We start from the raw sequence: 27,952 nt of genomic DNA, 5'->3' as shown, positions 1-27,952 counted from the left end.
TTGTGATAGTTTCTTGCCGAGGAAATAAATGTAAACTCACCAACGCACCGCGCAACCCCGGCGCACGCTTACCACACCAGGCCCTCGTTCTGCATGTTTTGCGATTCGGCAAAGTTCGACGACAGGAACTCGACCGGACTGCCGCTGCCGGGACCACCGTTGCCACCGCCACCACCACCACCGCCGGGACCACCGCCGCCAGCGCCTCCTCCGGGTCGGTTCACTCCCCCGGTCAGCATGCCACCGTCCGGTCCGTGCGGTCCGGCATTCGGTTGGCCCATGAAGCCGCCCGGTCCCATCAGGCCGCCGGGTCCTCCGGGGCCCCCGGGGCCACCAGGGCCACCGCCAGGGCCGCCGCCACCGCCATCCGGTCCAGCCATCCCACCGACGGCGCCGACAAAGTCCCCTACCATTGGGATCGGTCCCGGGTGGTCCATGGGTCCTCCTGCATCGGTGAAAAGCCTGACATTAACACCGCACTGTTAAATTCGCTAAACGGTCTGCCGCGGTTCCGGGACGGGGAGGGGGTGGGTCCACTTACCAGGGCCACCGAAGGGCATGCCGGGCCCCGCGCCCGGATGCCCACCGAAGAACGGGCCGTCGTGCGGGTGAAACGGGGGGCCACCGTAGCCGAAGTCGAACTTGCCGTCGGTCGCGAAGTACGGGAAGCCGGGTTCGTCGAGCCCGCCGGGCGACAGGTTCATCGGGAAGCCGCGCATCTTCCGGGCCCCGCCGAAGAACGGCCCCCGGCCCATGCTCGTCAGCTGCTTCAGTCGCCGTTCCTTCGAGCGCTTGTTCTGAAACCAAACCTGCGGAGAAAGGAATGGAACGTTGGTTAGAGGCGAAAGTGTACCGCAATCGAACCCTTCACCCGATAGAGTAATTCGAGCCTCCTCGGAGAGAGCACGTCCAATTGATCAATAGTAAAACACGGAGCCACAATTGCCATTGTGGTCCCGTCCATCCCGGCATGGGATCCCGTGTCGGTGCGCTGCGCTATTAATATTTGCAACGGTGTGGTGACCATTAGCACATCATGTGGAACGGCGGCCCCCAAAGGCGGGTCTTCCAGCAGCAGCCAGCTCTCCAGATTAGCCGCCAGAGTCTTCGCCGGGCGCGCAGCAGTTGTCATCGCAGAGAATAAAATTTACATAACAACACAGTGTAACCCCCGGACGGACCCGGGGTCCTTCTCCTCGGACGTTGGTGGACGCTGGAACTAATTTTTACGACTCTCTCTCGCGCGCGCGCGCGCACTCCCATCTGAGACCTGCTACGGATCTTCGGAGCCGACTTTGTGCCGGTGCCGCACCGAATGTCCCTAACCTGGGCGATCAATAAAAATCTTCAAAGAGTCAATAAAAATATGGAAAATGTCTCCGGTCGACCGGCGAGACGAAACCCGGCCGGTTGTTGCCGGGTTGACCGGTGTCATAATGAGCCCGCCGGCCCTGATGACGGTGCTGACGCTCGCGATGATCGTCGCGGGGAATAAAATCAGTGAATGGATGAGCCGGCCAGCCACTCTCCACTCACGCGCGACGCAAACGATCGATCGGCGATCGGTCGGCGCGTTTCATTTGCCGGCCAAAGGCCGACCCAGGCCACCAGGCTGCCGTCGGGCGGTTATTATTGAGCATCATCGGAACCATAACCGCACCGCAAAACGGAACATAAACGACGGGCGAGCCGCGGAACTGGCGCGTTTTGTGACAGAGAGATTTCTTCCCTTCGTTTTATTATCCGTCCGGCTGCGGCTGTGTCTGTAGATCGATAAATTTTAACTCCAAAACTGGGGTTCCACCGGTTCCACCGTGGGGTCCGTGGGTTCTACGTCGAACATTATTTACGACCCTCGGAGTCGCCGCCGGAGTCGTCTAGCCGGCAAGACGATGTTGCAAAAACACCCGACCCGCGCGAGAATTGGGGAACGGACGAGGATCGACACAGACGTTGCACGGTTTTTGGGACCCTTGTCGAGGACCCATAGACCACATATTGATCACTTGCGCCATAAAGCCGAGCTGGCGAGCTAAGGACGCGCTCAGAAGGCTCAGGCATCGAGCGCAAGACAAATTATGACTAATTGGCCTAACGGTTCCCGCGGTGAGGGCCGTGGCCAAAAAGTTTCTGGAAGGTCCGGCCATCATCAAAGCGCCCGGCGCCCGGCTTAAGGAGCTGGAGAGCTTCTTTCGGGGTAGATTTATTGCCCCGTCTGTCCGGGGAGTGTTTTATCTTTTATCGGCCCCGGACAACACATTGTGACATTGTGTGGCCAACAGTCCAGGGACTTCCGGACACCGTCGGGAACGGTGACCATTTCGTCACGGACATCCCGCGAGCGATGTCTTTTCGCGGTGATCGTTCGTGGATCACCCCGCGAACTCACGCTGTCAGGGCCGGACTCTGGCCGGGAGGTGCGAACGCTAGCGAGCTGAGCCACCGCAGGGAGCTACAACAACAACTGGTGGCCAAAACACGGGACATGCTGAGCCGCAAGAAGCGCGACCAGAAACGCAAAACACCGCCCGGCCGTGGCCACAAATCGCCCGTCATCATCGGCCGGGCATTTTATAGCCCTCACAGTCTCCGGGCGTGGAGGTGCCGATTCCATCACACATCATCAGCCTGGAGCCGCGGACCGCGATCGACGAAGAGCCCTCGCCGGAGGTGGTCCGCGCGCGTTTGAATGAAGGATTGGTTCCGCCGCAAGCCGTCTTGCTACGGTGCCCCTCTCTCGCTCCCTCTCTCGTGGGTTCTTCAGGCCCCCAGGTGATCCTCTGGAAGTTCCTGGCCAATGTTACAGTTTTCCCGCCGGCGAGCGCTGAGAAGTCGGGACTTTCGATGCGCTTCAGCCTTCGCTCGGTGGCCACCGTTTTCGGAGCGTGAGGTTGCAGAACGACCCGACTCTGCTGCTGTGACTGTGACTTGCGCACTTCAGAACCGACCTTATCCGAGAGGAGCGATCCGTTCCGCTAGCCGCCGGGGCCGCCGGGGCCGCCAGGGCTTCTATCTGGTGCGCGTGATCTTCGGACGGTCTCGGACCTAGTCGACACCTTTCAATCGGCTGATTGTGACAGGGCTCCTTCAAAACAAACCCCGACCCCCGGCAATGACCCCGGCGGGCGATCGGTCCACCACGATAATACGCCTTATAGCCATTCGTGGGAGCCCCGAAGAAGAAGCGTCTCGGCCGCGTTTAATGCTCAATTAGTTGGCAGACCGCGCGGCCAAAGTGCGCACACAGTTATGGTTAACTAATTATACGTCCGAAGGACCGAAGTGTTGGGCTCCCACCAGCCCGCCGTGTTCTATCGTCCGTGGCCGCGTGGAAATTAGTATCGCCGCCAGCGCGAATGGATGGTTGTTTGTATGGTAATTCGATCGTTTATCGCATTAGCTATCGCACGGCACGACGTATATGATTTACATTTAATTCGCCTCTTTTTATTGTGGCGCCAGTGGGTCTCGAGTAGCGTCACTACTAGTTGGTCCGAAAAGCGGTCCGAAAGGTGGGTAATTTGATTGATTCGGGCGCGGTGCAGTTAATGCCGGTGCTTAAACCGATTTATTGGCCCATTTAGTGATAGCGCGTCAGTCACCTATCGCTCGTATCGCTCGTGGTCTCGTAAATATTTCATAAAACCGATTTAAATTCAAGCGAATGATAAAGCCATCATTGGGTGCTGTGTAAAAAAAATACAAAAATGGGCTGTAAAATATTGATACATCGATCAATTAAAGCTCCCGTTGCAATCAAATGTCGTCCAAGTTTTTTTTAAGTCCAATCACGACGTATGGCTTTTCGGAGCCGACAATACGACAATTCTGCTTTGAATTGAAAACTCTCGCCTGAGGAAATAATTTTCTAACATTTCCCAACTATCTGCAATCGCATAGCGTCCTATTTCTTTAATGTAAGAGTTTTTACTAAAAGTCCAAACACTTGATCCAAACACTTTAAAATCCAAATCCACTTGATCCAAACACTTGTTCGATCATCGTCGGCAAACAGCAATCCTGTCCTTAAATGACATGAAAAGCTTCAAGTGAAGTATTGAAGTATCTTGCAGATTTAAGACCCACAAACAATACGCTGCCCGATCGATCTTCAGAAACAAACGGAGCAGAGCAAAACTGGAGCATAAAGCGAGGGAAAGCATTACGCTTTCCAACTTTGACCCCCCAGACTCCGTTGGGGCAATCCGGAGCCGCATAAGTGGTACAGAGTTGTGCTGAACTTGCTAACCTTCAACGCCGAGTCCCATGTTCACACTTTTATGCGTTCCTTCGGGCCACGGCATGATGGTTCCATTTTTATTAACGAACCCCCATAAAACGAGGTGACCATCAAACGAGATTTACCAATGTCTTGGCCGACGGCTCCGGGAGTCTGGGTCTGAGCGGCCGGTACGTGTTTTTCGCGTTGGACATTTATTGCCCAGGATCGGCGGGCGCGCCCCACCGACGAGAGCGAGCGAGAGTTATTGGCACCGCCACCGCCACAGAAATCCTTGACATATTTTAGGACCCCGGTCCGGAAACCGGGACGCGGCTTCGGTACACACATTTTTGCATGTCTAATGATGATTTAAAGCTCAACCGCGTGCGTTCTTCCCGGAACGTCAGCCCGGGAACGGAGGACCTCTCTCTCTCTCTCGGATGCGGTTCCAATTTTGATGGCTTTCCCCCTCAGCTTCCCCCCCTTTCGTACGCAAGTGTAAAACTCACATTATTTTGACAGCCTATAATAACGATCAATAAATTATGTGTCGTTCTGCGTTCCATTCCCCCGTTCGCCCGCTCGCCCCGGGGTTATGTCGTCCGGCCACAAGGATGGCCACTTATTGGACGGCATGTTTTTTTTTCGTCCCTTTGTCGTCAGCCTTGTTTGTCGTTTTTTTTACGTAGAACGCTCTCGCGCTCCTGGAATCTCGTGGTCTGGCAATCGCTGGGACGAATCCCTGGTCGGGAAGGCTCACTTTCAATTTCACAGTCCACTTACCCCCTTCGGGAAGAGCCGTAGCCAACGCAGAATAGTGACATGTGTCGGGCACGCCCTTTGTGACCTCCCCCGGCCCGGCCCGGGCCAGCCAGCCAGCAGGATATCGATGGTCGGATGGCGCATTAGGTGCGCAAGCATAAGGTACGCGCCGGGAGAGAGCGCGCGCACCGGGCCCGACTCCTCTATTTGTCTACCAGGGCCCCGCTGCCCCCCGTTAGCCTGTCACCGCCGCGCGGCCACCCGTCCCGTCCCGAACGGCCGTCTGTCCGCGGGCGACGGGAGATCGTTTGTAACACCTGTCAGAAATGTTAACTACGAAACTGACACGAGCGCGTTCGCGACCTCCCGACTCGCGTCCGTCCACAGAGCCAGATGGATGAGGTGATGAGGCGCAGAGATTCGGCCGCCGCGGTCGTGACTGACCACACCGCGGACCCCTGGTCCGTGGTCCCTGGTCCCGGGTTTCCTAACCTCACGCTCTTTCTCTCTGCGGTGCGGTCACCGGGCGGAGGGCGGGGTGGCAGCCAACCAAATTCCGAATTCCGAAAAACCCTTCCTCAACGGGCCAAAGTGTCCGGAATGTCAAAATTTATGACAACAAATCTGCAGCCAACGAGCATCAAACGGACCGCACTGGGCCGTTATGGGGGAATCTTTATTGCGGACGGATTTGTTGGGCGTTTTTTTCCCTGCTGGATTCCTGCTGGGGTTGCCGTGGTTAAAACCGTTGGCCATCGGAAGCCATGGGCTACATAGTTACCGCAGATTAACAATATTGTTACATTGTCGAGCAACTCGTAAAGTGTTCGACTATCTCAGTAGCCTTTGAGTCACTCTAATTTTGTGGAGCTGTTTAGCATTTGAAATTGAATTCTGGAAAGGACAAAGAAGGCTCTGACTCGGATTTGAGGAAAACTTAAACTCGAAAACCTTCTCAGAGGCATCCCTTTCTGCGCCCTTTGGATACGCCACTTTTGGGCAGAAACAATCATTGGCCGTTCGGCAAGTCCCGAAAAGGAATGAAAAATGGCTCTCGGAGTTCCCGGCTTCTTTCGTCAGCTTTTCGCGATTATGATGTAAGGCATTGGCCAGCATTGGCCAGCACTGTGCAGCATGTGAACCGGTAGAAGCCCTGCCCGCCATTGCAGCGCAACTTCTATATAATTATTGCCTTCCGTGCAAATCGGACGGCCTGGCTGCTGCTGCTGCTGCTGCTGCCAACTTTCGGTCGGAAAAGGAAGGCGTACACACCGCGGGCAACATAATTTCACCAACCCCACGGCCCGCCACCCAACTGGGCAATGGAACCGCAACCCGAAAGCGAATCGGTTATGTTCTGTTCCTCGCTTATGCACTCGGCCACCTTTGTGCCACCTTTTTTTGGATGTTGGAGCCCCTCGTGAGCTGCACGGCAGGACATCAGCGTCTTCGCGCCGGAACAACCCTCGGTTCGTACAACGCAGCGGTTCACTCAAGCGTGAAATTATACGGCAAAACGGATTCCACAAGACTGGCCGAAGGTTGCGGCCGAAGAAGAAGACCCGGTGGCGGCGGCCGTCGGGCCGGTGCATCGAAAGCAAATTTGGTGGAAAGCATAAAATGGAAGTACCTTTTAATGTTTTGCCAAAAAAGGGCCCTGCACACGACGAGGGCTGAATGGAGCCCCTGCTCGGAACACAAAATGGACGCGCAACTCTAACGGAAAAGGCAGGGCCAGGGTGTATGTCGGAGGCCAGTCGGTCCCGGGAACCACTTGACTCGCGGAAAGATGAATGAAAAACCGGTCCCGCAGCCAATCTGGAGGCTCCTTCCACCGGCGTTCGCTTCACCTCCTTCATTGAGGCCATTCCCGGCCCGGCATCGGGAACATGTGGCCGGCCGGCGACGGTGGTCGGACCGGCCACGGTTTTGGGTAATAAATAACCAATTACGGCCAAACACTGTGTAGAACCGTGTAGAACCCTAACTACGCTCCATTCGCGGAAGCGATCGGCGGTGACAGTTCTGTGGCGAACCGGCCCAAAAAGAGGGTCTCTGGTGACATACACAGTGGTGACCGCAGCTATACGAGACCGTCTCGGGCGCTACTTCAAACAACTTGCCCGACCGAAAGTGAGACTTCTCGGGCGGGGACAGAAAATGACACTCGAAATTGACCGGGCTACCGTGGCCCTTTTCGGTCGGTCGGGTGTCATGTAGTCGGGATCGCCGGTGACAAGTCAAGATCCGCAGTTCAAGTCCACTGGCTCATGCCTCACGATCCGAGTCGGGCGGTCGGACGATCATATTTCAATCCAACACTTCCCCCGACTCGGCGGGAACTCGGCCACGTGATCATCATTCTTGCGCTCGGTCCCAGTGCCGATCTGGTGACTGTGACTTTATAGAGACATTAGGCGCGGGGTTCTATCGAGGAAGGACGGTCCAAAACAAAGGACACAATAAAGCGGGTCTTTGGGATCACCGTCGGAATGGGATTACAATTTGAATTGTGTTGTCGGATCGGAGTGTGAAAAATGTGAGTTGTGAGCGATCGCTCTCGTGCGTCCTCCAGGATGCTGTTCTTCCAACCACCAGAGTAGTCGCCGAATCGACAGCAGGAAGTACCGAAAAACCCGCGACACAACGCCACGCCATTCAGTTCAGTTCCATTCCGGACCCCAGAGATCGAGATTCCTGACAACCGATAAACGGACAGGTTATTGTCCGCCCGGCGCTGCTACTGTGGCCCCGCTGAGCCCATCCTGAGACTCCGGAGTCCGGATCCGTCACGTTGTCTGCTAGCCGGGAACACTGGACTTTCGGGGTGAACCGGGAAAAACCGGGACGAGACGGGAAGATAATCGACGCCGCGTGATGGACGATTTAGTTCTCCCGGGCCGTGGGTTTCCCACAGACAAATCCGACAAGCCCTCCGGATGGTGGCGACGAAATCACGTTCCGTTCGGGGCCATGAATGACTTTACGTCAAAATCGGCGCGCGCCCAGCATTTTTTTTTTTTGGGGGCTGCAATTTATCAAATAAATGATGATGAAAGCAACCAAGCGAGCTAGCCGAGTCTGCCCAGAGTGGCCGCCGCTGGGCTGCCGCCAGCATCCCTGACCCCCAGGCCCCGTAACCGCCGTCAGTCGGTAATGGTCCGCGGTTCGGGTTCGTTATGAGTTATGATTTCGGGTGCCCCCCGGCCGAATGAATGCGTGCCCATTCTGGGGCCTTTGCGCGCCATTAGTTGCTGTGCTGCGTGTGTTGGGTACCACGATGATGAGGTTTTCGGTTGTGGTTTTATGCTTTTTTCACCCGGCACCCGGTGTGCTTCTTCCATGCGCCATGCCATTGTTTTTGGCGGTTTCGCGTCTCGTGGTTTTGTTCACCAACCTGGTGGCGTTTTTCCATGACCACAAGGGATTTTTTCGTTAGGGTGGTGTTTGTGGACACTGTACGCGGAATCAGTGTTCCTAGACGCTCTTGTCAGTGGGCTAGGGATTTGGGCTATTTGTACAGGGTTTTTTTTTGAAGCCCATTCGTAGCCGATCGACCCAAATGATCACTGCAGGGTTATGCCACTTTAACAGCAGTTTCAAACACTTGGTTCACCCAAAGTCGTTGAGACCATGAGGGGCCACATGAAGCATAAAAACTCGATTTTACATTAATTATGTCCTCGATATTTTGGAATGTGCGTGGCGCGTAATATTCATCGATTATGTTGAGAAAGGAATTACCATCAACAGCGAATATTGTATTTCGCTCGAATGAAGAGAATGTTGCTAAAATCGGTTTCGGTTTTCCATCGGGGCTTTTTCGAAGCAAAAGATAAGTCGTTCCACAAAAAAACGTATTGGAAGGCGATTACGTTGATGAATGAGTCCAACTTTGACCATAAAACGATACCTTAGGCCCGGCACTTTTCAGCCCATGTGTACGAAAAACGTATCGCCAAGAGCCGGTTTTGTCAACGATTACTGTGACACAGCGAGCGATTCGAATTTACAACAAACGAGTACCAGTTGAACTATAACATATTAATTTATACCTGGAATTGGAGTGAACAGTGAGGAGAATTCTCCCATGGTCTCATTTAACTAAATTAGAAGAACCATCAGTGGATGAGCGACATAAAAGCAGCAGAAAATAACGACGTAAATGCTATCAACTGCAACATTCTGCAAAGAACACCCGGACGAGGTATGACTTTCGATCGATGCTGCGGTAAATCCGGATCGAGCTGTAAATTATCCGACATATTGCAGTAACTCGCTTGATTCAAGCGGGACTTTACATATTTTGAAGTTGAAGGTCGGGGTTATGATTATTGTTTTGAGAAATACTACGCCGCCGAAAGTTTTTTTATGGAGAAAATTCATTGAATCGATTTTGCGATCAATTTCATTCCCTCTTCTGGAGGAGTTGTCAATTCAATCGTGTTGTGGTCTGGGTCTATATGAAGCATTTGTTGACGGACACATTTTGTTTACGCGCCACAAGTTTTTTTCGAAGAAACACCTCTTTGCGGCGTCTTCACCTCGACGGTATTTACCTATCTAAACCGTTAGTTCAAGACATTACGAAACACACTGAAAAGTTGACGTATTTAGAAATCATAGGCCTTGATAATGATTACGACTCTAACGGTGAGCTAGGATCGTTGGAATCTCTGGGGCAACTGACTGAACTAAAGGTAAGCATGTAATGTATGACTGTTCCAACGTAATAATATTCAATATGGATTTTTCTTGCAGCATCTTAGATTGGAACGTCTGAACACATACATTTTACACGGATGTGAAGCGTTTACATCGCTGTAATCTTTGTGTATTAACCGTAGCGGATTTCACGAAGGACGGCTCGGTTTCCTCAAGGATCTTTTCGAGATTGCCCCACAATGGAGATGTTTGGAAATAAGGAGCTTCCGCTTGAGAGAGATGGACGTTCAGTTCATCACAGCTCACAGCTCAGAAAAGCGACAACATATTCTCAGAAAACCTGCATGGGAAAAAAGGTTCACATAGTATCCACGTCTAAAACTGTAAACTGTAACAGAAATGCAGAAACTTGGAAAAAAATGATGCGACTTTCAAATGTTCACGCCAAACCTGCAAAGTACCGGTTCTAACCTATAAATGGCGCTAGTCTTATTGCGTTTATCGCTTTTGCAGTTAGTGCTAACCTTCAAAAGAAAGCTGTTCAAATTTCATCAATCGTGAATCTGAATCTAAAACGCCTATGGCTGCGGTATTTTGGGATGTGCGTAGTGTAATATTCATCGACTATCTTTAAAAAAGGATATACCATCGTCAGCGAATATTACGTAGCCTTGTTGGAGCGTTTGCAGCCCGAAATTGCAAAGAATTGGCCGCAAATGGCAATGGAACACCAACCAACCAACCTTTGTCACCAAGACAACGCAACGACAAAGGCAATTTCAAACAAACAAAACGCGATTTCTGTTTTAGGCTCAGGACTTTTCAGTCCATGTGTTTGCTGGTGTTGGCCTACTGGGACGATTGCTATCAGAGTGTCATGGCTACTTGAACATCGATAATCTGCATTGATCTAGCAGCCAACTTAAGAATTGAAACGTTCGGTGTTCCTTAAAGGCATGAGGCCACATCTGGAGTAAAGGAACGGAAACTCCATAATTTATTCCTTCCACGTGTACTTCCCCACCTTTTAAATTCAAATCCACGGATGTTGTAGAGGCTTTACCAGCAGAAACTTCCGCCGATTGGAAGCCTATGAACCTAGGTCCAGGAGTGGGCTTTCTAAAGGATTTTCATGCGAATTACCTCCCAAATGCACGGGGCCTCAGCATTGAGTCACTAGCATTCTACTCCAGATCTGTGGCCAATCGAACCGTACTCTCTACCTATCACATCCGCCAGCCATCCATTGCCCAAAACCGCTTTTCAGCCCCGGACCCATATGGCCCAGATCTGTTCTCCAACTGCTCCGTTGGTCACTGTAGGTCAACATCAAACGGAGAGAGAGAAGGAGCGAAAACGGGCACCGAGAAACCCGTCCCGCGCTAATCCACTGCGTCATCTTCATCATAATTATCATTATTCAAAGCCGGGCTCGACGGCACGAGGTTTTGATGGGTTTCGAAAGCACCACCACAACAGACCACCGCCAAACGCCATGCCACACTCTATGATTTATTGCTATTTTGTTCCGCGCCGCGCCTTATGACCCCAGGTTCCAGTTCGGACCTCCGACCAGCAAGCAACGGGCGGGTCAAAGCTAGGCGATGAGAAGCCACAAAAAATGCACGCCGGCAAAGGATTCAGAACCCCGAACCCCCGGAGGTGTCCTTCGACCACGGTTGTCCTTACCTGTATCACCCGCATCGGCAATCCCGTCTCCTTGGCCAGCTGTTCCCTTATGTGTCTAGTGGGTTTTGGTGTTTGACTAAATGCGTTCTTCAGCACCTCGAGCTGCTTGGCCTTGATCGTCGTCCGGGGGCCCCTCCGCTTCGAGCCGGCCCCATCGTCCGGGCTCTTGTTCTCCGCCTGCGAGTCCCCCCGGCAGTCCGGGTCACCGTCGAGCGAACCCTGATCGGAGTCGTCGTGTCCGGTCTTGCTGTCGGTGCTCATGCTCTGGACGGACAGGTCCGACGCACCGAGTGGCCCATCGCCATGGTGCAGCCCGGCAGCGCCGGCCCCGGTCCCGACCAGCCCCGCCAGCACGCCGGGCCTCATCTGGTCCTCCTCGTCCTCGTCTTCCGACGCCGAGCCCATCAGGGAGTCTGCAAGAAAGAAAGAACACAAACGCTTAGAAACGCACCACTCCTATAGTCTGCACCTGAATTGCCACAAGGACAACAGCACCCTTCCGGAAACCCCCGGGAAATCGATTTACCCCCGCGGCCTCAGGAGCCCTTCTCGGGCGAGTGGAGGAAATATCAAACAGACTGACTGCTTTTGTCAGCGATATCCTGGCGCCCCCGGACAACACGCACTCCGTATTTATTTGTGTACTTTGGCCGCCCCTCCTGGGAGTTGTTGAGCTCGAAATTTCGATTTGTTTCGAGCACCCTCTCCCCCGAGTGGCCGTGGAAACAGCGGGAGGGTGCGTGAGGAGCGGGAACAGCAGGTCCAAGCATCGGAGGGGTTGGGAGTGGAATCCGTTTAAAATCTCTTTATCAACAGCAGCGACGGAGAGTTCCACGAGGCACTTGATCGGAACCCGCGAGGGAAGTTTTCTTTGGGCCGCGGGCCGCGGGGCAAAAGGAAATCCCACGGCACACACCCTCGCCGGGTGCGGGGAGGTATGTATTGTTACAGTAAATTGAGTGGGGCCGGGTCGGTGCCGCGGGGCTGTAGCCGATTCACCGAGCGCCCCTCGGAGGCGCGCGCGTATCCTTGTTTATCGTGTTGTTGCTGTTTGTTGTTGTGTTTTCCTGTTCCTTTCCGTTCCACACCTTCCGCTACTTCGTCGGGCCACCGCCGACCAACTGGCAGACGGACGGGGACAATACCGCACGCTTGAACACCTCTCCCGAGCTGGAAGGCCGCCGGTCCGCCGATGTTGTAAGGATCGCCCCGTCGAGTTCCGCACGAACTGAGCTGGGAGAACGTCAGGAGGAGGAGGCAGGTTAAACCCCTCCACATGAGCGGCCCCAGCGACTGTCTGTCATTCGACACTAGACAACGGCCCCCCTCCGACCGACCGCCCGAAGACCGGACAGGATTGACAATTGGCGCGCCACCCAGTGGGAACCGACCGGGATCGGGTTCGCGTGTGCAGAACTCCGGTCCTCCGGAGCTCCGAGCCACGGCGTCGCGTCCTGCAATTGACAGCAGCAGGCAACCAAGTAAGCCCGGTTTGACAGCTGCCTCGGAGGCCGGACGGAACACCAGACCTGGGCCCTATCGAGACCCGGGCCCATATCAAAGACCTCGGTAGGTCGCGGGCCTACCGATAACTGACAGGTTGGCTCTCGCTGGGGTTGGCAGCCTGTCTGTCAGGCCGGGTTCGGGTTCGCTTCCTGTTTGAAGGTGTTCCCCCCCCAGGAAGCCCCGGAGAGAGCGCCTGCACGTGATCGTGAGCCATCAAAAACCGGCGTGCGTGCGTATCAAGTTTTATTCCTTTTCTGCTCAACCCTCGCACATCAGGACAGAGGGTGGCCCCGCGGATAGAGTACGAAGCAGGAGGACACCTACTGTTCGGTGACCTTGGAACACAGCCTAGAACGCGCCCTCCCCCCCCAGTCTGCACTTGCTTAGGCACCGATTCTGCGAGTTTTTATTGTTTAATGTCTTAAGCTGGAAGCGCACATCGCACCCTCGCTGGCCAACTGGCCACCGAGGTTGACGTGCTGCTTCCGCAATGTACCTTCATTTATTGCCAACACACGATCGTTACTCTGCAGACGGATCGAATCGTAGAAATGGCCATCCCAAGGTCAGCCACAGCAGCAGTGGGCTCGCGATCCACGAATTCGACCCGGATCATGCCGTGGCCAGCCAGCCAAGTCGATGTTTGCGATGATTGATGAAGTGGAATGGTAAAATCTTCATTTCAACCCCATCAAGCGAGCGAGAGAGAGAGAGAGAGTGAGATCGGTGGGTCAGTTGTCTTGTCTGACGTTAAAAGTGAGGTTGTTCGCCGATCGCCGAGGTTAACGCAGCGATCGAGGAATCTGTTCCAGTGCCCCTGGTGTGGCGTGCTGTTGAAATCGATGCCAACAGGTGGCGAAAGCTAATCCAAACAGGCTCTGGGCCTAGGGGCCGGAGCACCCGGAAGATTAATTACTTAACTGCATCTTCGCACAGCGGATCACCGATGGGCACACCGATGGGCTGGAGTTTGGAGTTTGATCTTGCAAATCGAAAGGTTTTGTACATTCGTTTCCATTTGCCACTGTTCTGGTTACGAGCGTTTACTTTAAGTGATTAAATCAAAATTTCATTCACTGGAAATGTCGTTGGGTTTTCATGTTTTTCACAAAACATACTCTTTGAGTCTTTTCTCACTATTTGACTTTTACTTCTGCTGTCGTCATGCACCTCTCATTTCTGGTTGGTGTTTGGTCTTTTCTACATTTGTTTCAACGTTTCAATCTCAACATTGACTATTGCGCTACATTTATCATTTATTTTAAATACATACACCCATTTACTGTTTATTTTACATCTTCGGTAGGCATTTCATATGCAATCTACTGTCCTCCACGGCAGACCAATCGAACCGTCGATAATCCAATTCGACGGAGTCGTTTCCCCCGATGGCCCCGATGGACACCTTGGGAGCTCCCTCTCGCTTTGTTGTCAATCAAAAACATATAATCCCAACATTTCATGCATGGCCGATAGGGCCCCGGTTGCAACGACCATGAAATGAGGACGATTGCAGTAATGCGCTTAGAAGAGGCCACAGCATTAGCACCACTGCTGCTGCTGCTGGCCTCGGTAGCATTTTTCAGTACCTTCCCTTCGAGTGGCCCTTTCCCGGAAATCCCCGAAGTCAAAGCCGTCGCCCCAAACACCCTTCTGCCTGGGTTCTGGTCATTGGCGATAAAGCAAATTCGATTCCAACCCTCCACCCATGTTTCGCATGACCGACTCCCGGCTCTGTGGAACTCCTTCTGGACGTGGTAGCGAAACCAGATAAGAGATCGCCCGCCACGCATTAGGATTTCGTGTGTTCCCGAGCCCTGGAGCCCGATGGGATATGAAGATCGCTTATCGCCCGGTGCGGACCAACTTATGCGGAGTTCGTACTCCGAGAACCGGTTGTTGCCGGTGGAGGAGGCCGTTTTATGACCAATCTTCGCACCCGCACGGGGCTGTCTCCAGCAGAAGCCCTGGGGACCGAGCATCACCCCCCCAGGCCGTAAACGTGACTCGGGTGGACTCTGGCGGGCGGGCGGAGAGTGAAGTTCTTGGGTGGCTACTTTTATCTTTCCCGCCTGGCCGAACCCGCCGCAGTCGCGCGATAAAATGGCGTGGAAAATTGTTGCTGCATGAGAAATGTGCCGGGCCGGAAAAGTGGCCACGGGAGGAGACGGTGCGCCCGTGAAATTTGTGTTAGCGGGGCACTCCGGCCGTAGCCGGGCATTCGGAATACGGATCGAATGGTGTTTAAAGCGTTTTTCCGTTTCGTTTCGATTTTTTCGTTTCGGTAACGGTACCGGAATGCTGCTGCACCGTGGTGCATGCCGTCCGATTCCATCGCTTTCGGAATGGCCTTCTTGGGCTGGGGTGCCGGGCAACACAAATCATGTTTGACGTTTGACGACCCAACGAACCGATAACACCGGGCGGAACCGCTCTCTGGAACTGCTCAGACCGGAACACGATTTTAAGAAAATTTAACGTAAAGCGTGTCGCGCGTCGAAGCATTGCGAATTGTACAAGAAACACAACAAACAGATCTTTATCGAGTTCTCTCGAGGTGGCGCAATGTTTATAGTTTTAATTAAAACATTGATAACAACAGCCGTTTAATCTGGGTCTTGGAAACATTGTAAATGTTGAGTTGTTCCTTGACTTGCTTTACTGCGCGACACATGTTGTAACATTAATGGCCCAGAACCTTCATGGTTAGAAATCGATTGCAGCAAATCGAATCGGTTTAAACCGTTTCATAGAAGTTTGAACCGCTACACTGGTAAACATTATTACTTTTCGTAGTAGTCTTTGCAAGTAAGAGGCTTTGACGCTACAAGGGAGGCTTTGTATGGAAAAGTTTGAGGTTATGTTAATATCCAAGATGGGCCCCTTTACTCAAGGCTTAGCAAACCTTTACGTACATTGAATTTTAAACCCTTTACTAGGCAATAGCTTTCCGAACGCTTTGGATAGATAAGACTTTAGGCTTCTAAACATTATTTTAAAGACAATCTTGAGCTGGCACTTAGTTTTTAAAAAGGAGGCTTTTGAATCAAGCTAATATTAAACTCATGGTTTCGGTTTTAGCACCTTCTTGGGATAAATATACTGCACGAACCATTGCAAACAGTTTGCTTCAATCGATCACCTTTTGAGACCATGAATTTTCCTTGAATGCTTGCATTAAACTTTAAACGCGAATACTTGCCCTAAATAATGATGAAATTAACATTAACAACCATAACGAATCGTGAGCGGGCGCGTTTGGCGAATGAAATCATTTGCCCAAAATATCACCCAAACCGCGTCAGCACAGGAGCAAGCGGGAGATTTCGTGAGGCAAGGACAAGGCAGGGACAGCACAGTTTATGCTTAAACGGTGGGCTTAAAATTTCACGCCAATCAGCCTGCCGCAGGCGCAGGTGACCCCCGGAAGGCGGAGAGTCGCAGGAATTTCATTGAGTCTCGCGCGCTCGCTCGTAGGTGGGAAACGTGGGATCGGTTGACAACCGCGCACCGCGCCCCGCAGTAATCGGATCACTAAAAGGATCGCGACAGCTAAAAGCCACCGCCCGGACTATTCGGCTTATCGACTTTCCCGGTGGTTGCTGCGTCGTGCGTGCGTCGTGCGTACCTGACGCGTGCGGCTCACCGGGAGACCACCGGGATATCCATGGCCCGGAATGGGATGATCCTTTTTGCGAAATGCCAAATCTCGGGGGCAGCCTTTTCACTCGAACAGGATTCGGCTTCGACGGAACAAATGAATGGGCCCCGAAAGAGAAGCGGACAAAAGGCGCGCCAACGAACTGCTAATGCTAATGCGTTTAAAGGTGCCGAGCCGAGGTAGTGGGATCGCGACCAGCGGTGGCCAACGGAAAAGCGCAGCGAGAGGATCGGATTACGGAGCGGATCGTCGCATTTTCGGTGGGCGAAAGGACCCGTCCTAAACAAGGATCCTTCGGGGGCTTCGATCGTTGGTCGGACAGCAAGGGGATTAGGCGGTAGAGTGAGGGATGGCGTGAAGTTCGGGTTGTCACCCGAACACGTACGTGCACCGATTCCTTGCCAAATGGGTTTCGTCCCTTTTCGTCGGGCTTACGCCATGTAAATCTGGTTAGTCAAACCGACGAAACCGGTGATCAAAAGAAGGACACCGATCGGTAGATGTTTACTTTTCATCTCGAAAGGACCAGAGCTAGGTAGAGTACAAAGCAGACTGGTCAGCTGATTGCAGCCCGGCAAATCCGACAACTGGTCGAAAGCGCATTACCGGACTACAAAGCAATGGGATTGGCGGGCAGTTGTAACCGCCTCTGGATGCTGCCGGTGGCCTGTGTCCATTGCACAGGGCCGGTAGGGCCTAAAACAACAGTCCGGCCCGGCCGGTTCGAAACAGTTTGTTTGATCAGCAAGATTTCTGCAGCCAAGCGGAAGTAACGACGGCGAAAGCGCGCGCCACGGATGAAGGATGATCGCATTCAGCCGGCATTAGCCGCCGCATATCCAATATGCAAATTGGTGCTCCGTAGCCTAAGCTAATAAATCGATGATACCTTTCCTTTGGTTTCGGCACATGAGATCCGCCGGACCGTATGGTGCCTTCCATAATCCCGTGACACCTGTCCTCAATTGGAAAATTTAATTTAGAAAAGGAAACCCGAACACGAAACCAGTACCGAATGTTTGTCCACGGTAATTACATTTCCCGCGTACGGTGCTACAAAAATCGTTCCGCTTCCCAAAAAAGGACGTCGCAAACATATGCACACGAGCGCAAGTGACGCGCGGTTCCGGCTGCGGTTCATTATCACCGGGCCAAACTCGCGTCTCGGTTTAGGTTTAGTTTTAGGGCCACTAAAATCTTCAATCCTCCCGGAGCCGTGGACAAGACCAAAAAAACAAAAATGGCGCTGCCTTTCGCCAGCCCCAAAGGAAGGCCGTTAAAATGCCATAAATTCCTCGAATGCATTCGTAACACTCTTTCGGGTTTGGGCTCCTCGGTAATGATTTCCGCGATGGACGTGGACGAGCCGCGGCTGATGATTTTCGGCTCCGATCGGGTCCCGGCAAGCGCAGTTACGATCATTAACAATGTATAAACAAAACTAATCACCAAATCCACGACGCCGCGCGATCCACGATGCGCGCGCCTCCTGCTGTGCGGCTTCGGTTTGCGATCCTTCGGACGCTTCCCTGTTCCGAACCGCCGTAAGGATGCGCGCGCCGTGCGCTTAAAATAAATGTTTGTGCCACGCCGAATCCCGGCCGCATTCGTTAATTTCACAAAACTGGCCTTCAGAAAAGAGGTTCGCAGAGGAGAGGACAGCGAGAAAAAAAAAACGACCGTAAAAAAGTAAGACGGAACATATTCATTAATGCAAAAATGAGAACTGCTTTCCCAGAAACAGGGGAGCCCAACAAACCGGGCGTCACGCGCGTTTAGGAAACCCACGGACTGACGAACCCGACCCAAAACCCGCCGCGAACTGCACCTTTTCGGACGCCACAAAACCTATCAACCCGTCGGAGCACACACGGGGAACCAGTAATAAAAATATGAAACCAATGCCAAGGCAAAGTGCAGTTTTTAGAATCCGAAACGAATCCGCCGAAGCAGGTCAACATTAAAACACACTCTCCACAGTGTACGATGGGCGATGTTTTATGTTCCAACAATAAATCCCCACCGTTTTCGGCTGAATTCGGTTGCTACAATCAGGGCTGGATTTACGAGGCCCCACCAAGAAGAGTGTACCGCAAACGGCCATCACACATCAGCTCATTTGTCGCAGCTCGTGAATGGCCTGAATTGAATCGGCTCTCGGATCGGAATAAAAGAAAATGGCCCCAGACAAACAGCGGCCCGGACAGGACAGACCAGGCCAAAAGGGCCCCTCCGGTGCACCGAGCGGACACGGGAAAAAAATAAAACATGAGGCCGGCCGTAAGCCTTCACGGCGACAACAACAGACGCGGGAAAATGACAAGCGCGACAACAACAAGCCTCGGCTGGCCCCCCTTCTTCGGCGGCCACAGTGATTCGGATGACCACTCCGTTGAAAACGGAGCATAAATTATGCTTTAAATATGCTAATCCCCGTGCTCGGCGCACCCGGCACTTGGGGTTCCCGACGCATCGTTAGTTCGCTCTCTCTCTCACTGACGCTTTCCACAGTGACCACCTTTGGCCGCGGCATTTTCCACACGTTTGCCACGAGCCTGTCGACCGGTGAAACAGAAACTGCCGACGACAGTGCAGATTGGCTCCATCTTTTTAGGACAGCGAAAGTGGCAAAAGCACAAGAACAATAGTTACGGATGGCCAACTAGGCACAACCCAGGAGCAGCAACAGCAGTGGACAAGAGACCTCGTGCCTCGGGCTCGACATCAACATATGCACATTTTAAAGCGCAAAACCCGTATAAAAATCGAACCCCCATCTGGGGGGCTGGGGAAAAGCCAGCAGGACATACGCCCCGTACGGAGATGGTGCCGCGGCCGGACGGCGCGGACTATGAAGTCTGGAAAAGGAAGAAAAACGACGGGCGAAAAGCATGACATAAAACATTGGAGCTAAAATATGGGCAATTTCAGCGAGCATAACCTCACACGCCCGGTTTATGCTCCGCTCGGCTTGGCTCGTGAAAAATTCATGAACCCGCGCCCGCGGAAGGATACCCCGGCCACGGAGACTGGCGAAGGACTCGCGGGCCTCGCGGTGATGTCGGTGGCAGTCTCGGTCTCCGGCCCCGGGATGATGTTGTACATCGATTTATTGCAAACGAAGCATCGGCAGAATCTGCGCCGCGCAGACCCCCGGTCCCCGCGTGTTTTGGCAGAACCATTCGCACATTTGCGTACCTTCGCTCCTCCGGGCACCGAGTGGCCATCGGTTCCATAATTTATCGCACAAAAACCTGGCCGGCCCGGCTCACCCGGGGTTCTCGGCTCGCCAGTCGGCCAGTTTTTGCGTCTGCCGGGCTTATGCTTATGTTGCTGCCGTAACGATGGGCCGCGAAGCCGGAGCGTTGTTTATTGGACGAATTTCCATTACGGCACCCACCGGGGTCGGTGCTGTAAAATGCCTGCAACACCCGTTTGACGATGCAACCGACGGACGGCCTGGATTTTCCATTTCCCAGCCCGAGCCCGAGCCCGGAGAAGCCTCACCGAGGGCTCTCACGTAAACAGGTATTCGACTGCGAATGTGTACGATAACTCAAAAGTAATACCGCAATGAAACTGTAATAATATTGGCAATGGGACGGCGAACGAATGGACGACCACGGTACTGCGGTGAAGTGTGTCCTTCACACGAAACTTATCGGTTGTAGAAATTATAGTTTACCACTTCGGGTAATGTGTGAACGTCACAAGAGCGCGGTACATGATGTCTATCAAATTAGCAAAATGGCCAGTGATGGTTCAGCTTAATAAGCCTTTCCAATTATCCTTTGCGACATTAGTTCTTTCAGCTGTACCCTTTACAAAATAATCGTGCTTTGTTTCAATATTTTGCCAAACATGTCCTTCAGTAAGTTAAAATGTAGCATAATTCGTACACTGACCCTGATCTTTTCTGATAAGCAGAACCGCCAAAAGAGAATGCAATTTTAAAAGGCTGCAATGAAACTAACATCAAACGGACGGATGAAAGTGGTTCCAGTGGCTCATCGTTTCCCAGTGCCATTGCGCCACAACCCGAAAGGAGTGTTCGATCCATCCCTCCCCGGCGCAGACAGGAAAAAGAAAAACGGCCCGAAAATGTCTCCGAAGCACGAAAAAACCCCCCCAAAAACCGTATTATGTATGTATTCGTCGACCCTCCGTGGATTTGGCACGGTCCAAAAAGATGCCACAAAAATGTGGCAAAACTGGGAAATTCGGGTCCGTAAAAATTGGGGAGGAAAATGAGTGGCACACACAGGCACAGGCACAGGGACAGGCTTCCGAGGAATGGAATTCCGTTTCTCTCGCTCGCTCGACACCAACCAGGAGTGAAGCAATTCGGTCGATGATTCCAATACACCGTGACTGTTGGCCTAGTGCGCATGTGTGCGCCCCGCCGGAGAGGGAAAGAGAGCTTGGCTATGTGTTTTGTGTGTTCCAAGTGGAAAATCGGAAAACCCGCCCGGCCGCGGCGCAACGGCGCGCGCGTTCGCAAGATGGAGTCGCCATCGCACCGCCGCCGCCGCCAGCGGCGACAACGAAATGGAGTTCACGAGTTTTCCCTTTTTGCCAGGGGGCGGGAAAATCGATTTTTCCCTCCCAACTTTCCGGCTGCTGTTTTCCGGCGCGAGACCACGAGGCGAATGGCGTACCTGTCATCGGGTGGGGTCCTTTGCCGAGGATGTAGTCGTCCTTGCAGATGAACTTATTGTCGTCCAGCACGTACAGCTGCTCCCCGGTGCTGATCTGCTTCCGGCAGATGCAGCACGTGAAGCAGTTGAGGTGGAACACCTTGTCGCGCGGTTTCCGCACCAGGTCCGACGGCGCAATGCCCTGTCCGCAGCCGCTGCACTTGGTACCGTAGCGCCTGTCGGAAGAGAAAGGATTCAGGGGGGGTTGCGTGAGAAATGTGGCTGTCCTGGAGATGCGCGTGACAAGAATTTTAAGATATGTTTGCGGTTACTAAAGCAGCTTTATCGGAATAGTGGAATTCTTTGTTCAACATAATAAAGGTCCCCTCTTGAACCGTCGCTAGCGGAGAGTGCATGGAACGTATCGTTGTACCGACCGGAATGGACAGTGGACTTCTAACTCTATTTCTTGAATTTCTTGGAGGTGGTTGCTCTATAAATGTTGCGAAAGCGTAATTTTATCATTCTAATAAACAACAAAGTAAGTAGAGAGTCATATCATTCGTTAACTACAAAACCCATAATGACATTCAATATTCCAAATAGATTTTCCCATCCATCAAAGTATTTTTTTAATATTTTATATTACTAGGTTTCTTATGAGTCTATTTTAACAGATTACACGCTAAACATCCGGTGAAATTTGGAAAGGAAAATTGGGGACCAGAATCACGTCCTCCTAAGACTTTAAATGCTCAACTGAATCATTATAATCCTCCTTTAACTTGATAAAATACAGAGCTAGCCATTTTGTAGTTTCAACATTACACGGCAGCAAGCCATTTTGACCAACGAATCGCTTAGCAACAGGACAACATGTTACAATTATTAAAACTTACCACAAAAGTGGGGATTCAAACGTTATTACATTTCGAGCCATTAGAAGTGACTTTGGTCGTCATAATCGTACGTAAAATTGTGCGAAAATTTGCAGAAACGGACACAGCAATAGACTTGTACATCAGCATCGAAATATCGCCACTGTAAGTGTGGTCGAAAACTGAAACTTGCCAATAGCACGTCGTCCTTAAAAACTTGACTTACGGGTTGTTGTGGCAAATTTTGCATCTGAATTTGCAAATTCCCGCTAACGCAACACTTTGAAGCCTACGCGTCCGTCAACAACGACGACTTGAGCAATAGGCCGAAAACGCTAATTTTTCCAGCAAAATTTTCTTCAACGACTTCAAGGTACATTTTTCACTTGGCAGCTACGTAAACAAGCTAAAATTTCGCACCCGGGGCACTGAAAACCCTCTAGTTCTTTTTTGAAACTAGAAAATAAGTAACCCTGTATTATTTACGACTAAGAGTAACTACAAATAATGAGGTTTATTTGGAACCCCACAAATTCGTATCATGAGGGTTTCGCAATAAGAAATCCCTTTATGCAAAAACAAATCAATTTAAGCCATATTTTGCTAGCTTATGTAAGGTTTGAAAATTACAACTCTACCATTTTTACCAATGCCAACATTACCCAAAGAGATGCCTAAGGCTTCAACTAAACCACTTTCAGTCACTCGACGATTTTCCAATGAGATATTTCTTTCTCTTTCCTTTCTTCTGTATTAATTGATGGCGAAAAGGCCGTATGGACTTTCAACATTCGTTCACAAACTTCCTGTGTGGATTTTCTAATAATCAAACATTCGATCACTGCACAATACTTGACTTTTTACATTGTAAAAAAGCACTCTGATTCGTCGATACCAAATGGTAAATGGCTTGTAAAGAGTGTACCAACTTAACAAAATTAATTCATCGTCCTCTTTTAATGTGCGGCAAAACGTATTGAAACCAGTAGTTTGATGCTTTGACTTTTACGGATGAGCCTACTACGATGGAGCAATTGTACTTGAAACTTCATCTGTCAATCGCGAAGAAAACCTTAAGCCGATCTGCTTACATTTTTACCTAAACAGAGTTTCAAAGAAAAATCGGAAAAGCATTAACCAAAAAGAGGTTTGTAAAAATCATCGCGCCATGCGAACCGTTCTTCATTCAACAGGCTTAGAAGATGATGCCAATCACCGCCAATAATTATATGGTTGATATTTCAACCGGAAAAAAGGGCCATTGTTCCGGCCACGGCTCAATTACCCAAACCCCGGTTGCGTGTTCCTCGAGGCGGCTGATCTACATTAAATCGTGCCCCCAACGCCCCCGTTAAACAAACACCCAAAGGGTGGCGCATCTCCAAGTGGGCAGCATAAAACTCGAATCGCTCGAAGCTCAAATCACTCGACACCTACTCGAAGTTCTGTCCGTCCTTGCGCATTTTCGGGAGGGCGGTTGCCGGAAGAAAACAAACCCGTAACAATCGATCCTTAATCAGCTTTATTGACACACATATCCCAGTGGTTCCCCGGGGGGCCCGTGGGCTTGGGAATTAAAGCGCAACAAAACGGAAAAAGATCAAATCATCATACGCCACCAAACGCGAGGCCAAAGCATCGGAAGGATCGCATTGACTGTGGCTTCTTCTCCAGCGTCACAGCCGCCGGAGTCTGTTCCTTCCGCCGAGACGAACCCGGGCCATGGAGTCTCTGTCGTCCATCAAAAACCCAAACGACGACGAGGCGTACCGATCGATCAACCGTTACGCTGGGCTGGCCCCCGGCTTGGGGAAAAAAGGTGGCCGATGATTGAATGTGACCTCCGGGCTCATCACCGGGACTGCCGCTGATGCCCGGGGGTTGTAGTAATGTTACTTCTGCTGCTACCTCGAAGACGGCTACAATGATCGCTCCGAGACGCCCCAACTTCGGAGCCTACGGATCGTCCGGAAGAAAAATTGACTTCAATGAATCTTCCACCCGCTTTGCCACCCCGCGACCGGACCCCAATCAATGAGCTTCAGGCCTCCGTCTGCCGAAAAAAAAACAAAAACAATCAGCCAGCGGCCAAGTAACGAGAGCCGCCCAGCAGACGATCAATCTCGGGAAGCGAGCGTGGATCAATTTAAGACAATTTGAAGTCGCCCCAGCAAGACAACGCCGAACGCAGCAAAGAAGCAAGGAAGGACCTGCGCCAGAATTAAGGCGTTACCGTGGGCTCCGGATTTTTCGGAGGTGCACTTTCGTGGTTTGGGGCGCTTTTCGCAACCCCAAACCCCCCGCCCGCGATTCCTTATCTTGTTTGAACCACCCCGCGGGCTCTCTTCCTTCCCTGCGGCCGCCAAATGACGTGATCGTGATCCTCCCCCAGCGCGGACCGAGGACGCAAGATAAATGGGTGAGATCGGCCCCGAAAAACGACGCAACCCGTTGATAATTATAATTTGGCTGCACCCAACGAAACCCGGGGCATTCCGGCCTCCGGACGGGGCAGATTACCGCCGAGGCCTGTTTCAGCGGGGCCTACCGTTTAAATGGCGGTTATTGTATGTAAATCATAGTCTCGGATTGTTTTATTCCACCTCTTTTCCCCGGACGGCTTCCGGATGCCGCCGATCGCCCCGAGCGGACTTTTGCGTCGAAAAGCGAGAAAACGGGATGTCACGGCCCTGGGGATGGATCAGTGGAGCGGTGCTCTGGGCTCACCTGAAGAAGTCGTTCCGGCAGTAGAGCTTCGACTCGCGGCTGAAACATTTGTCCGCCAGCGGCTGGTGGCACTCGCAGCATCGCACGCAGGCCGCGTGCCATCCGCGTTCCAGCACGTTCAGTAGAAATTTGTCCAGAATCGGTTTGTTGCAGCCGGCACACGGATCGCCCAGCCCGGACGGTGGTTCTCCCCGACCTGGAACGAGAACGGAAAGAAATGGGTGTTGAGTTGTTGCGTTGCTCTTTGATAATTAGTTAACTTTTTATATTTTGATTCTGAGTTACACGAGGACCTCCGATAAATGGGAACCGTTTGCCATCCTCACGAAACATTGGAACCAGATTTAACACAAATCAAATTGAGGGGGGGCTAACATGCGGCCTCGAAGGTGGGTTGAAAATTAAGGCATTAGCTTACAAATGACTACAAATCACCGGAAAACATGAACTAATTAGTTATCCGCTTATTACCGATTAACGCCGTGAATGGGCCGTTGATTCTATTAAAGCAGAATCGCTGAGAAGGAGTGAAAGCCAACGGAGTGCCGATTAGTTATGGGGTTTAAAACACTTCATTATTACCGGCGCCGTTTGGGCGATTAAAAGTGTCCCAATATTTGATCGATCAATTTCAATCAATCATCGATAAATATTCTGCTGGAGATTGTTGTTTAAATAATGTTATCTAATTGAAGTATCGGAAATTTCTTATTCAGTTTAAAAACATATTTCGCCGATTAGTGCCCTGTTTATCCTGCGGCCACCAAACCGAACGCCTTTACATTGACTTCTCTGTGTTGTGACGTGAAAACCACAAAACTCGGCTACAAACACTCGCAGCCACTGGCTTCCGACCGCGGCCGGGCGAATTTCCGTTTTTCCGACGCGCTTCGCACCTTAATCGTTATCCCGCCCGATGCTAATCCGAAGGACCCTCCACGAGAAGGATCATGTTTCCGGTGTCAATTTCAGCCACCAAAAAAGGAAGGATCGCGCTCCCTTCCGTGGCCGAAAAACCCAGCCCGGCGCGGAAAACGGGAGTTTTCACACATGCGTTACGGATTTGCGCACATCGTGAGGGACACGACGGGCGGGGAGGGCGCCATCACTCTGCGGCCACACGGGGTGTCAGTTACACAGAACAAACAATTGGTTGGAAGCTGTTGTTGTTGTTTCAGCCAGCCTCCATCGGCAAGGACATCGGGCCGGGCCGGCAAGGATCGGTTCCAGTGTTTCCTTTTTTTGCTATTTTCCACCCGGATCAATGTCGGACGGGCTGCCGGGATGTCTGGTTTGAGCTGGTGTGTTGATAGGTTTTGTGGTTTATTTTGTTAAACACCACGAATCCTGGCGGTCCGGGAACACAAAGCGGTGACGCAAAACACCGGGTGGAAAGTGGCTCTACTGTTTTTTTTGTTGGCAATCGTTTTTTGATCCTCGCCGGAACCAACAGCTTGGTGCAGTTATTGCGGAGTGAAAGCAGGGGACACGCGGGAAAACTTCGACCGATCGTTTTGATCTGAGTTTTGCAACAAAAGGATACCTTTCCGCTGGGAATTGTTTAAATTTATACGAAAGTTCTGGCTCAACAGCGGCCCAAAATACTGTTCAAATAATCCAGACATTTTCTGACATGGTCGAACTATCGAAAGGCTGGAATCCTTCGACGGTTCAAATTAAACGATCATCCTCCCGGTCGACTAACGCCTTCAGTCATCTCAATGACACACCAGCGGCACTATGCAAATCTCCGCTTTCGCTTCATTAGCTTTCGTTTACTTAGGACTCTAGTTCAACAGTAACCCGGCGGACACAGTCCCGGGAGCTATCCGACGTCCGGGGAATCCTTATCGTCATTATCTGGACGATTAAAACCAAACACTGTCGGGGCTGGCCGTCTGTTTGTCTTACAGAAGATGCTGTTGGCAATAAGTCGAGTGTTCCAGGTGGCTTGCGGGTCCTTATTATCGGTAGGAAGTGAAGTGTCTGGTGCTAAGTTTCCTGTTTTCCCTGATAAGTGCAAAGTTTGCTACCTATTGTACAACCGGTCGAATTCGATGGAGATCAGAACGTTTGTTAGCTTAATGAAATACCAGAAACCGGGTACGGAACGCACCGATATTATGCTGATTGTGCTGCAGTACCGAACCGAACGCCATCAGATCCTTCGCCGGTGGGGCGCGGGCACCGATTGCTGCGAAACTGTCCCCCAGAAAGGACGCCAGCGCGACTGCCCGTGGGGGCGTTTTGGTAGCTTCCGTTAAAATTTTGAAGTCCGTTTCCTGCCGATCCGTAGAGGAGGACGCTCCGGGACCCGGCGGACTCCGACCTCCCTTCCGCTGCCGGTGGCCCACTATCCTGACTGCCTCTGGGCCACACCTGTGCCCACCACCTGAGCCCCACACACTGTCGCACACACACGGGCACAACCGTAGATCCGTCACCTTTTTTGGCGGTCTGCACGATCGTTAGCAGATTTAGATATTTCTTTCCAGCGGTCACTTGCCGACGCAATAATTATTAGCACACACTCGCCGCTGGGTAGTACATTTTCCACCGGGTTCCCCCGCGCCGTTATCCCTCTGGCTTGCGATTTGGCGTTAAATTTTGCGCAAAACCTTTGTCACATTTTACTTGGACGCCCGCGTCAACACCGTTGCATATTACTTCGCGCGGCGGATTTCCTTTGGCACACGTATTCCTTTGGAATGTTTCACCGAAGAACCGACCGATCACGTTCCTTGAGCAATTTTATGATTTTTTCATCCGCTTTCTTTAGATTTCTTTACGGATTTTGGGGCCTTTTGCCCCGAAAAGAAATACCTTCACGCACTCCGGGAACCCGCTCACGATTCGTGTCACGCGGCACAGCTCAGCACTCGACCGTCTCTTTCGCAGAATAACCCTGAACAACCTGAACAGAAAAATATCGGGTTGTGCTGGGTTAAATGGCCGACGTAACGTTTGCTAACTTTGAATTTTCGAACCTGACTCTGCCTTCCCGAACTTCGAGAAATTGGAACTCAGGAACTCAGAGGAACTCAGGAACTCGGGAACGCCTACTTTTTTCGTTAAGTTTTACGAATTTTAACGAATCCTTACGAACTTAACGAAGAATTCTTCGTTAAAATGGCGGAAAAATGTGTTATACTGTTATACAAACTGTTATACAAGGGAAGCAAAAATTTATTCTCTAAACTTACAA

The 27,952-nt window shown here is 51.7% G+C and overlaps 1 protein-coding gene across 1 annotated transcript; it reads right to left on the bottom strand.

The window, feature by feature from the left end:
* On the bottom strand, positions 1 to 27,386 carry LOC131216571 (LIM/homeobox protein Lhx1). Its single transcript, XM_058211098.1, has 6 exons — positions 26,864 to 27,386; positions 24,748 to 24,943; positions 21,164 to 21,378; positions 11,339 to 11,751; positions 542 to 809; positions 1 to 445 (listed from the first exon to the last, which is right to left on the bottom strand). Exons 1-6 carry the CDS (start codon positions 26,904 to 26,906, stop codon positions 69 to 71), a joined length of 1,512 nt encoding a protein of 503 aa, XP_058067081.1. The 5' UTR covers positions 26,907 to 27,386; the 3' UTR covers positions 1 to 68.
* Positions 27,387 to 27,952: the final 566 nt, after the last annotated feature.

This window comes from Anopheles bellator, chromosome 1 (assembly GCF_943735745.2).
Source record: "Anopheles bellator chromosome 1, idAnoBellAS_SP24_06.2, whole genome shotgun sequence".
Taxonomy (NCBI): Eukaryota; Metazoa; Arthropoda; class Insecta; order Diptera; family Culicidae; genus Anopheles; species Anopheles bellator.
Note: the sequence above shows the minus strand (reverse complement) of the source record. Positions and strands in the feature narration are given on the sequence as shown.